Here is a 12500-nt window from a genome sequence, read left to right as displayed (position 1 = left end):
TTCCTTAAAATCTTACGTTATCTTGCGGGTGCAAAATGGGGGAATCTTTTGAGATCATTTAATAATCTCCAGTAACGGTAGTCTAACCAAATCCATGTCTCGCGCACTATTGATAAACGTTACGCACCAACTCTAAACATATAACATTTTGACACTGTTGCTGTGCATAGTGAGTGTTAAACACCAGACACCATTAAGGTCCCTCTCCACTTGTTGTGTGGCCTCCTCTGGACTATACTGACTACACCCGACAATTGTCGTTGTTGGAGAGTTAATTCATTCAAGCGTTACCATGATTCCTAGGACCAACGGCCCCACGGCCCGGTCTCTGACCAGGCCTCCTGGTTGGTGGTGCACTAGTCAACCTGGCTATTCGACGCAGCTGCTCGCAGCCTGACTTAATAATCAGTCTGGTTAGTCAACTACCCTTTGAAACCTCTGGTGTATACCTGGAGAGGGTTTCGAGAGGTCTTCTATTCCCTGAGCCCGGCCTGGGGGCCAGGCTCGCCTGGTGATAACTTGGTCCAACAGGCTGTTGCTTGAAGCGGCCCGCAGGCCCACATATCCCACTACACAGCCTTGTTGGTCTGGCACTTCTTGCAAGAAGTGTGTGTGTGTGTGTGTTCCTTGACGTTCAGGGTGTTACGTGGAGGAGATAGATGGCGTGTTTGTTACACCACATTCGTTACAGGTGGGAGGAGGGGGGGAGGATTACCCTGCAGATGCCAACCACCCGTTTTCTATGAACACGAAGTCAATAACCCCACTAACTCCAACTCCACTTGTTATTCACAATACGTCATTATGACGCTATAACAGTTATGGAATAACAACCAATGGCCGAATTCATTTAATAACTAGACCATACATAAAAAAATACCAGTTAACAGTTGTAGAAAATTGCTCATAACCTCTCAACTAACTGTTGAACTAAGAGATAAAAGCTATCCTCACCCCGAGCACGACCTTTAAGTGTGATGGGGCTTCCCTATGACACTGCCCACTGGGTCAAGTCTCAATTGGCCAATGAGGCTTGCAGGAAAGAAAACATTGATTATGATTTTGGACTATCTAATGCAGTTATTAGAAACATACAAATTAAAGAAATTAATTCAGATTTAGAAGAACTAAGAAATGCACAGAGACCTGAAAGCTGCAGTATTAAAAGTTATGACAAGTTCTGTAATAATAGGTATTTGTATGGTCAGCACAGTAACCGGACCAGGCAATGTGATGTAGTAATCGCGCGAATTCGCCTTGGCTATAGACACATCTGGCAGGTTAGTGAGGCTGAGCCACTACCAGAATATTCAGATTGTAAACTCTGTGATAAACCTTTAATGCATTCACTAGAACACTATATTGATGAATGTGAAACCGTAAAGGACTTTAGACCTCCTGGCCTATTGTACCACCAACTGTGTAACTATTTTATTGACTCAGGTGTTCTGGACGACATCCTAACAATTTACCCAAAATTTGCTTGTCCATTTTAAAGAATGAAGAACAATTTCTACTTATATTCTAAGCTGCATCACTTATGAACCCATCCCTGCACTTGTGTGGCAGTGCACAATAGAAAGTTGTTTTCACATATCCACACATTAAAACATTGATTGTAACCGTGATATATATGTGCTTCAGCCTACAGTTTAGGCCTATTGTCTTATGTATGACCCTCTGTCCTGCGTGACAGTGAATACTAGCATTAACCTCAATTTAATAAGACTATCAAAATCCTCAGATTAGGCAAAATTGTAATTAATTTTGTCAATAAAGATGTTAATAATAATAATAATCCGTATGCACAACTTTAGGCCTGAGTAAAGTCAAGACTGCTTCCAGTATTATTATTGTCGTCAGGACAAACGTTGAAGGGTTTGATGAAGAGAAGTAGTAGGCATCCATCAGTCTCAGGAGACTATGGAGTTGCGCTCTGGTTGTCGGTCTGGAGTGGCCTCACCAGGGCACAAACCCAGGGTAGGTTGATTCCGGGGAGAAGCTGTTACCCAGGCAGCAGGTCCCCTCTCTCCACGGCGCCATTTGCTTACACATTACCCGAGCCAGGACGCGCCGAGCAGCCTGGGCCCAGGAGATGAAGCACCCCCACGTGCGACCTAAATACTTTCCCTTCACGATGAGCCCAATAAAAATTTAACCTTCAAACTGACTTTTTGAAGGAACACCACCTACTAAAGCCACATGTTTGGGCCAGTAATTATGTAGCAAGAGAGGGGGGGGGGTTACTCACCATAGCCTGCTCTATCTTGTTGTCGATGGCCACGGTGCTGGCGGTCGAGGCGCTGAAACAAACAAACAAACATTTTAATGTCTAACAGTAATAGCCTCACTGCAAGTCAGTTACACTAAATTTTACAATTATTTTTGGACAATTACAATCTGGGGTAAAAATAAAACAATCAACAATCCTACAAGTAACGATTGACTGACCACAAACAATACACGTGAGAGAAATACAGCAGACTACAGCTGTAGTTTTATTGGGAATAACGCATAATGTTATCAAAGACTTTTTGATTTGTTTTGTTGAAGATTCGCTACCTGGAACAAAGTTCCAAGTAGCACGGGCTATGGTGAGCCCGTATGTTGGTTTGATTCACACACCCGTTCATCTCTTCCGTCCATCACAACTGTAACTACTTGCGTAAGTTGTTACATGCCTCAGAGTCTCGTTACTCGGCTGATAAAATCCCACAACTCAATTTATTTGAATCTTTGGCATCATAAACAGCACAGTAAATTCTTAAATACTTGAGGTAAAGTAAGAGCTTCTAAAAGTATTAAGTAATACATATTAGACGTAGAAAGTAGGTTACTAACAGTATAATACAATATAGGCTACATATAGATAGTTAACTGTGGGACATTTAGTGGACATTCTTAGCTAAAAATGCATAAACAATTTTAATGAAAGGATTGGTGGCTAACACCCTGATCTTGTAACTTCGATCCCCCCCTAATACATGTGCAACACACGTCCACACCTACAGTTTAAACCCGTCCACGACCACACACCCGTCCACACACAGCTGGCGGGGGGGGGGGGGAGAAGCCACATCCCACACAACAATACAGAGGGGGGGAAGGGGGGGGGTTTAAGCAGGTCCCCTCCACCAGCTGCAGGCGCCGGAAGCACTAGGCTTGGGGGGGATGTAGAGGGGGGGGTAGGGGAGGAGTGCCTGTTGCTATGCCGACCCGCGAGCCATTAGTGCCAACCACCGCTCGTAAACTCGCCCAACTCCATACATCACCACTTCAGGCCACTAACTAGGAGAGCAAAAGTTATTGTTGGTCTTCCTTTTTTACAGACGAGGAGGGAACACGCACTTGCCAAGCCGCCCACCTCAACAACAACAACCCGTTTTCTGTGGCCCCAGACCCGCTAAATATTACAAGGCCACTACACACTAGTCCTCCCACACACCCTAGGCCCCACTCAGGTGCGACCCAACCTATCCTTGGGTGAGGATAGGGAGGGGAACGAACTATCAGGGGGAAGCGCAAAGCCATTACGACTATATAGCACTTGTAAGGGGCTAGAGATAAGGATTTGGGAGGGTACGGAGCGGGGTTAGGATTGAGTGCATGGTTTACTTTACAGCGGTGACGTGAGGTGCCGTCCGCCGGGGGGCAGGAGCAGCTGTGTGACATCCTCTCTCTTCCTGATAACATATGATGTCACTCAACCCTCTTCTCCCTCCTCACACCTTTTTCCACCACTGTCAGGAAGCTGACGTCATTGTGCGCGGACAGACCAACACACAGCCCTGACGTCACCGATGAAGAGGCGCGCGCACTCGTCGAGTTATGACGTCACTGTTCCACTCCCAGGCGGTCGCCTTGAGGTGTAACCGCCCTGGAACCTGACGTCATGGGTGTACAGGCCAATCCTGGAACCTGACGTCATGGGTGTACAGGCCAATCCTGGAACCTGACGTCATGGGTGTACAGGCCAATCCTGGAACCTGACGTCATGGGTGTACAGGCCAATCCTGGAACCTGACGTCATGGGTGTACAGGCCAATCCTGGAACCTGACGTCATGGGTGTACAGGCCAATCCTGGAACCTGACGTCATGGGTGTACAGGCCAATCCTGGAACCTGACGTCATGGGTGTACAGGCCAATCCTGGAACCTGACGTCATGGGTGTACAGGCCAATCCTGGAACCTGACGTCATGGATAAAGAAGAAAAGTTTTCCTTGGAGTCAGCAGATGAGCAGACAGATCACCGGTCCTCACACTACTGGCTTGTATATTGTGTTAATGATTTTATATATATATATATATATATATATATATATATATATATATATATATATATATATATATATATATATATATATATATTACATTCCGTAAAAAACACGCCTGTTTTGCCTTACTAGTAAGGTAAGGACCCAAGCAACCCACCTAACCTATCGAGGCCGATGCATAGAAAACGTCAATATTGCGGTGTTTTACTTTAGTTGACTAATACGTCGCATTTATAACAGATTGGTTGATCCCGTAAAGAACTCCGCCCCAGGGAGCAGTGTTGACGGTCTCTGCCGACCACCACAACATGCGCTCTTATAAACAGATAAGATAATGGAGCTAATCACACACTTCAATACATACACTCAAACAGCAAGTACGCACTCGCGTGTCCTTTGTGGTGTGTTGCTCCATGTGTGCAGCGGCGACGGCACGCACTACGCCACACTGGTACAATTACACACACATACACACACACACTCACACAAGTCTACGCGAGGTAATATGATGCCCAAGGGTCTTACAAGCTCCTCTCGCTAGTAGAAAACAAGTAGGTAATGTCACCTTCGCCTCTTTGAAGGAGAACAGTTGTGCACGCCACCTTCCCTACTGTACCTAGGTAGGAACCTCTCAACCTGTCCCTCACCTGCTCACATACCTAACCAGCAGTCACTACTCTACTGTGACTAGTCCTGCGAGACGGGGATAGTGCACTAGCTCGTCTTATATAATATATAATCTCTCAGAATAGATTGTTGTGTACCCAAGCTCTGAGTCTTGTATCGTGCAGCCTCCCATATAGGCGCTAACGTCAACCTTGTGGGTACTTTGCTAAATATGCTCTCGGGGGTTGAACTGTGTGTGTGTGTGTGTGTGTGTGTGTGTGTGTGTGTGTGTGTGTGTGTGTGTGTGTGTGTGTGTGTGTGTGTGTGTGTGTGTGTGTGTGTGTGTTTGTGTTTTTGGCCCCGCCATTCAAGCACCACTAAACTGGTGCTCACGTGCACAACGGAACTGCAGAAACTGTTCCATAAGTAGCTTCTATTAACACCCACCCAATCTCATTCACCTACAAATCTAACCTGCGTTTGAAACAACCTAGCTACCCCACATCTATTGTGCTCTAAAGTGTTCCAAACCATTATCTACTCAAATCATTCCATTGTATTCACTGTGTACCCATTGTTTACAACTGTGTTCCATTAGTATTTTTAATACCTTGCTTATGCCCCAAAATATACATCCTCTTATCCAAGCGTGAGAAAGGCCCAGGTGTGACGGCATGTGAGCATACCAGTTTCACACGCTTGAATGTGTCATTCATACGACCACTGACTAAACAGGAAACTGACCTGTTTACATTTAATGTTCACACACTAACACCTACAAGTTTAGGACCACGCAAGGGAGGAAGGGAAGGGAGGAAGGGAAGGGAGGGAGGAAGGGAAGGGAGGGAGGAAGGGAAGGGAGGGAGGGAGGGAAGGGAAGGAGGCATGAAGGGAGGGGAGGGAGGAATTACTGGCATCCCACCAGGGCATGAACTACACACTAAGTGCCCTTTATGTACACCAAGGCACGCGCACTAAGATACACTGGTGACACCTCCCTGTCGTCCAACGCCACCAAGTGCCACATGAATCTGGCACTCCCAGCGAAGGCCAGTCACGGGCACCCCCACGGGTGGGTAAGGAGACCCCCTCCCACTCTCACAGAGAACGGGATAACTAGCCAACAAAGTCTACGGCACTTCCTCTTATGAAAGCATGAAGTAAACACTAGGGAATTCACGCTTCTTCCTTCACCAAATTCTAACCCAAAATGAGCGTTAGTGGCCCACTAACTACCCCAGACACCCGGACCACCCACTGGTTGAAACCTGGTTGATGGGGTTCTGGGAGTTGTTCTACTCCCCAAGCCCGGCGTGAGGCCAGGCTTGACTTGTGAGAGTTTGGTCCACCAGGCTGTTGCTTGGAGCGGCCCGCAGGCCCACATACCCACCACAGCCCGGCTGATCCGGAACTTTTCTTAGAAAACAATCTTGTTTTCTCTTTAAGATATCCACGGTTGTTCCGGCAATATTTCTTATGCTTGCTGGGAGGACGTTGAACAACCGCGGACCTCTGATGTTTATACAGAGTTCTCTGATTGTGCCTATGGCACCTCTGCTCTTCACTGGTTTTATTCTGCATTTTCTTCCATATCGTTCACTCCAGTACGTTGTTATTTTACTGTGTAGATTTGGGACTTGGCCCTCCAGTATTTTCCATGTGTATATTATTTGGTATCTCTCTCGTCTCCTTTCCAGAGAGTACATTTGGAGAGCTTTGAGACGATCCCAATAATTTAGGCGTTTTATCTCGTCTATGCGTGCCGTATATGTTCTCTGTATTCCCTCTATTTCAGCAATCTCTCCTGCTCTGAAGGGGGAAGTGAGTACTGAGCAGTACTCGAGACGGGACAGCACAAGTGACTTGAAGAGTAAAACCATTGTGATGGGATCCCTGGATTTGAAAGTTCTCGTAATCCATCCTATCATTTTCCTGGCTGTCGCAATATTTGCTTGGTTATGCTCCCTAAACGTTAGACCGTCGGACATCATTATTCCCAAATCCTTGACATGCTGTTTTCCTACTATGGGAAGATTCGATTGTGTTTTGTACCCTGTATTATGTTTCAGACCCTCTTTTTTGCCGTAACTGAAATTTATCACTGTTAAACATCACGTTATTTTCTGCTGCCCAATCGAAAACTTTGTTGATATCTGCTTGTAATTTTTCAATGTCTTCAGCAGAGGTAATTTTCATGCTGATTTTTGTGTCATCTGCAAAGGATGACACGAAGCTGTGACGTATTTTTGTTTATATCTGACATGATAATAAGGAACAGTAGCGGTGCAAGGACTGTACCTTGAGGTACGGAGCTTTTAACTGCGCTTGGACTATTTTATTTGATTGACTGTTACTCTTTGTGTTCTGTTCGACAGGAAATTGAGTATCCAGCGTCCTACTTTACCAGTTATTCCCATTGACCTCATTTTGTGTGCTATCACCCGATGGTGACATTTGTCTTCCACACCCACTAACTACTCCCCAGACACCTGGACCACCCACTAACTACCCCAGACACCTGGACCACCCACTAACTACTCCCCAGACACCCGGAGCACCCACTAACTACCCCAGACACCCGGACCACCCACTAACTACCCCAGACACCTGGACCACCCACTAACTACCCCAGACACCCGGACCACCCACTAACTACCACCAGACACCTGGACCACCCACTAACTACCCCAGACACCTGGACCACCCACTAACTACCCCAGACACCTGGACCACCCACTAACTACTCCCCAGACACCTGGACCACCCACTAACTACCCCAGACACCCGGACCACCCACTAACTACTCCCCAGACACCCAGACCACCCACTAACTACCACCAGACACCTGGACTCCCCCCCCACTAACTACCACCAGACACCTGGACCCCCCCCCCTAACTACCACCAGACACCTGGACCACCCACTAACTACCCCAGACACCTGGACCACCCACTAACTACCACCAGACACCTGGACCAACCACTAACTACCCCAGACACCTGGACCACCCACTAACTACCCCAGACACCTGGACCACCCACTAACTACCACCAGACACCTGGACCACCCACTAACTACCACCAGACACCTGGACCACCCACTAACTACCCCAGACACCTGGACCACCCACTAACTACCACCAAACACCTGGACCACCCACTAACTACCACCAAACACCTGGACCACCCACTAACTACCACCAGACACCTGGACCACCCACTAACTACCACCAGACACCTGGACCACCCCCCCACTAACTACCACCAGACACCTGGACCACCCCCCCACTAACTACCACCAGACACCTGGACCACCCACTAACTACCCCAGACACCTGGACCACCCACTAACTACCACCAAACACCTGGACCACCCACTAACTACCACCAGACACCTGGACCACCCACTAACTACCCCAGACACCTGGACCACCCACTAACTACCCCAGACACCTGGACCACCCACTAACTACCCCAGACACCTGGACCAACCACTAACTACCCCAGACACCTGGACCACCCACTAACTACTCCCCAGACACCTGGACCACCCACTAACTACCCCAGACACCTGGACCACCCACTAACTACCCCAGACACCTGGACCACCCACTAACTACCACCAGACACCTGGACCAACCACTAACTACCAACAGACACCTGGACCACCCACTAACTACCCCAGACACCTGGACCACCCACTAACTACCCCAGACACCTGGACCACCCACTAACTACCCCAGACACCTGGACCAACCACTAACTACCCCAGACACCTGGACCACCCACTAACTACCCCAGACACCTGGACCACCCACTAACTACTCCCCAGACACCTGGACCAACCACTAACTACCCCAGACACCTGGACCACCCACTAACTACCCCAGACACCCGGACCATCCACTAACTACCTCGACATGTCCCGACAGATTACTAAACAACAGACATGTTACCACTGGAGTGTTTCAAGCGTAGGTTAGACACACATGAATGAGTTAGGGTGGATATAAACAGTAGCCGCCTCGTACGGAACAGCACACCTGCTGTAGTTAACCATTCTTGTGTTGTCTAAGCAGTACAAGCTCTGCTAGTCTGCTCCTATAGTCTTAAAAATAAATCAAGTAGATAGTTCCAAAGGTTTTTTGACTACATTTTTTTCAAATATTTGAAAATGAGATGACACTGCAGTACAGAGCCCTGGGGTGGGAACTATGGCCAGTACAGAGCCCTGGGTTAGGAACTATGGCCAGTACAGAGCCCTGGGGTGGGAACTATGGCCAGTACAGAGCCCTGGGATGGGAACTATGGCCAGTACAGAGCCCTGGGGTGGGAACTATGGCCAGTACAGAGCCCTGGGGTGGGAACTATGGCCAGTACAGAGCCCTGGGTTAGGAACTATGGCCAGTACAGAGCCCTGGGATGGGAACTATGGCCAGTACAGAGCCCTGGGGTGGGAACTATGGCCAGCACAGAGCCCTGGGATGGGAACTATGGCCAGTACAGAGCCCTGGGGTGGGAACTATGGCCAGTACAGAGCCCTGGGGTGGGAACTATGGCCAGTACAGAGCCCTGGGGTGGGAACTATGGCCAGTACAGAGCCCTGGGGTGGGAACTATGGCCAGTACAGAGCCCTGGGGTGGGAACTATGGCCAGTACAGAGCCCTGGGGTGGGAACTATGGCCAGTACAGAGCCCTGGGGTGGGAACTATGGCCAGTACAGAGCCCTGGGGTGGGAACTATGGCCAGTACAGAGCCCTGGGATGGGAACTATGGCCAGTACAGAGCCCTGGGATGGGAACTATGGCCAGTACAGAGCCCCGGGGTGGGAACTATGGGCAGTACAGAGCCCCGGGATGGGAACTATGGCCAGTACAGAGCCCTGGGATGGGAACTATGGCCAGTACAGAGCCCTGGGATGGGAACTATGGCCAGTACAGAGCCCTGGGGTGGGAACTATGGCCAGTACAGAGCCCTGGGGTGGGAACTATGGCCAGTACAGAGCCCTGGGATGGGAACTATGGCCAGTACAGAGCCCTGGGATGGGAACTATGGGCAGTACAGAGCCCTGGGATGGGAACTATGGCCAGTACAGAGCCCTGGGATGGGAACTATGGCCAGTACAGAGCCCTGAGGTGGGAACTATGGCCAGTACAGAGCCCTGGGGTGGGAACTATGGCCAGTACAGAGCCCTGGGATGGGAACTATGGCCAGTACAGAGCCCTGGGATGGGAACTATGGCCAGTACAGAGCCCTGGGATGGGAACTATGGCCAGTACAGAGCCCTGGGATGGGAACTATGGCCAGTACAGAGCCCTGGGGATGGGAACTATGGCCAGTACAGTGATGGGTTATACAATGAATGCATTTAGGGAGTAAATCGCGTATTTCACGAGTACAGAACATTTCTTCTGTGGTGTACATCTATGCCACATCTCGTCGGCCGTGAATGGGGGGAGAGCACTATGCCACACGTGACGGTGTAACTTGTATTTTTTTTAATACATTAGGTACATCTGCATTAATCCAACGTGTGTAAACTGGTGCCTACGTCATCTTACGCTTCGCTTCTCAACCTTCAAATATCGGGTATTATGTGGTGTGGCGGGCCGAGTAGATGGTGTGGCGGGCCGGGTAGATGGTGTGGCGGGCCGGGTAGATGGTGTGGGTGGTGTGGCAGGCCGGCTTTGTGGCGGCGGTGGTAGCTGGGCGGGGACGAGTGGTGTGGCCGACTGGTTGAGTGGCGTTGTGCCGGCAGCGAGTGTCAAGGACCCACCACCACCTTACTGTACGCTCTTACCAGACCTTTACTCCCTCTCTCCCACACACACACACGTAGTTAACGGATGGAATGCATTAGGCAGTGATGTGGTGGAGGCTGACTCCATACACAGTTTCAAGTGTAGATATGATAGAGCCCAGTAGGCTCAGGAATCTGTACACCAGTTGATTGACAGTTGAGAGGCGGGACCAAAGAGCCAGAGTTCAACCCCCGCAAACATAACTAGGCGAGTACAACAGCGATATTCATCCCAAACCTCCCTGGCATCCCAGGTATGCCACAGGCGCTGTACCACCTCAGACTACAGTCACTCACAGTTGCTAACACACTTGCAGCCTCAGTAACTTAACGTGGGCATAGTCATAAATCATTTACGAGTCCTTTTACGAAACATTTACATCATGCCTGGATCATAGCGGCTTTAGCTCAAACTGTTTAATAAATGTAACTAAATTGTTTAACAAAATAACTCAAACTAAGGTTACTAGTGTTATAAACAAACTATTAACATGTAAACAAAGCCGCCATGATTGAGGAAAGATGTACAGGTTTCGTAAGTGGTTGACGCGGTATCATATTTGTAAGGTTAGGAAGGAGACTAAACCATGAATGGTGCAATAGTAGCAACAGTAGTAGGGGTGTGTGTGGGGTGTGTGTGGGGGGGGGGGGGTGAATACAATGCCTACGTGCAAGACGCAACTGGAAAGTAGGTCGGTGGATGGGCCCAGCACCCCCCCCCCCCAGCTGGGGCAGCACCCCCACACACACCTGCTGGGGCAGCACCCACACACCTGCTAGGGTGCTGCTGGATCATGCACTGCACCACCTACACGCCCCCCCCCCCATCACACAATGACGATCATGGGGGGTAAAACTGTGGGTCCAAACCGCAGCTGACTGACCTCGGGGGATCGATCCGGTGCACAACACTGCAATTCACCATGTTTTCTGTCTTACCTGTCCACTACGATGCTCTTCACCAGAGCGTTGGCATAGGTCTGATAGTCGTACATGTCGGAACACAACATTTTGTCTGACGGTTTGTAGCTCTCGCGTCACGATAATCGCAGTGAAAAACAGGTATTACGGCAGCGTCACGATGCACGTCCTCCGTCAGCTGATCCACAACACGAACTGCTTGCCTGTACAACGGTCCTAGCTATTTACCACCCTTTCTGTCGAGGGGCCCCGGAAGGCGCATGAACACGCGCTTCGATTTCCAGAATAACGGTTATGCTCTGTACCGGGCCTTATCAGCTGATTGCGTCACGACCTCCTGCGTCGCGCATAGTAAGTTTCCCCAGTAGACATTATGCTCAATCCATGGCCTATTTTGTTACCGTGATGTCTCTTCTTTAAAAGCCAAAATTCCCCAACCCAAACCCGCCTCAAGCCACCGGTAAGCAACCAGAGCCGCTCCTGATATAATGGAACCCTGGTAAGCTGAACACCACCAATGTAAATGCCGTTATGAGCCATCAGCTGACGAGAGGTGGCAAGACGTGGAGTGCGCGCGCAAGTCCGTGACTGCAGACTACGTCATGGCAGAGTGCAAGTGAACAGAGGCAGATGAATGACAAGCAAGATGAATGATTACACTGTGTCGTCACTATTCACCCGGAGTATCTGCGTCTAGTCTATCATGCTGTATATGTTTTGACGAGAAGGGCAGTGTAGGGGGTGGGTGGGTGAGGTTCACCCTGATGCTGCAGTAGGGTGGGTGGGTGGGTTCACCCTGATGTTGCAGTAGGGGGTGGGTGGGGTTCACCCTGCTGTTGCAGTAGGGGGTGGGTGGGGTTCACCCTGATGTTGCAGTAGGGGGTGGGTGGGGTTCACC

At 49.4% G+C, this 12500-nt stretch overlaps 1 protein-coding gene across 2 annotated transcripts in view; it reads right to left on the bottom strand.

The window, feature by feature from the left end:
- LOC123769865 (TSC22 domain family protein 2) overlaps positions 1 to 12500 on the bottom strand; it is a 233098-nt gene that overhangs the window by 20208 nt on the left and 200390 nt on the right. For both annotated transcript variants that reach the window (XM_045761259.2, XM_045761261.2), the window contains one exon: positions 2252 to 2303. In XM_045761259.2, coding sequence (XP_045617215.1) covers positions 2252 to 2303 — 52 coding nt within the window. The remainder of the gene's footprint in view (positions 1 to 2251; positions 2304 to 12500) is intronic.

This window comes from Procambarus clarkii, chromosome 45 (genome assembly GCF_040958095.1).
Source record: "Procambarus clarkii isolate CNS0578487 chromosome 45, FALCON_Pclarkii_2.0, whole genome shotgun sequence".
In the NCBI taxonomy this organism is placed as follows: domain Eukaryota; kingdom Metazoa; phylum Arthropoda; class Malacostraca; order Decapoda; family Cambaridae; genus Procambarus; species Procambarus clarkii.
Note: the sequence above shows the minus strand (reverse complement) of the source record. Positions and strands in the feature narration are given on the sequence as shown.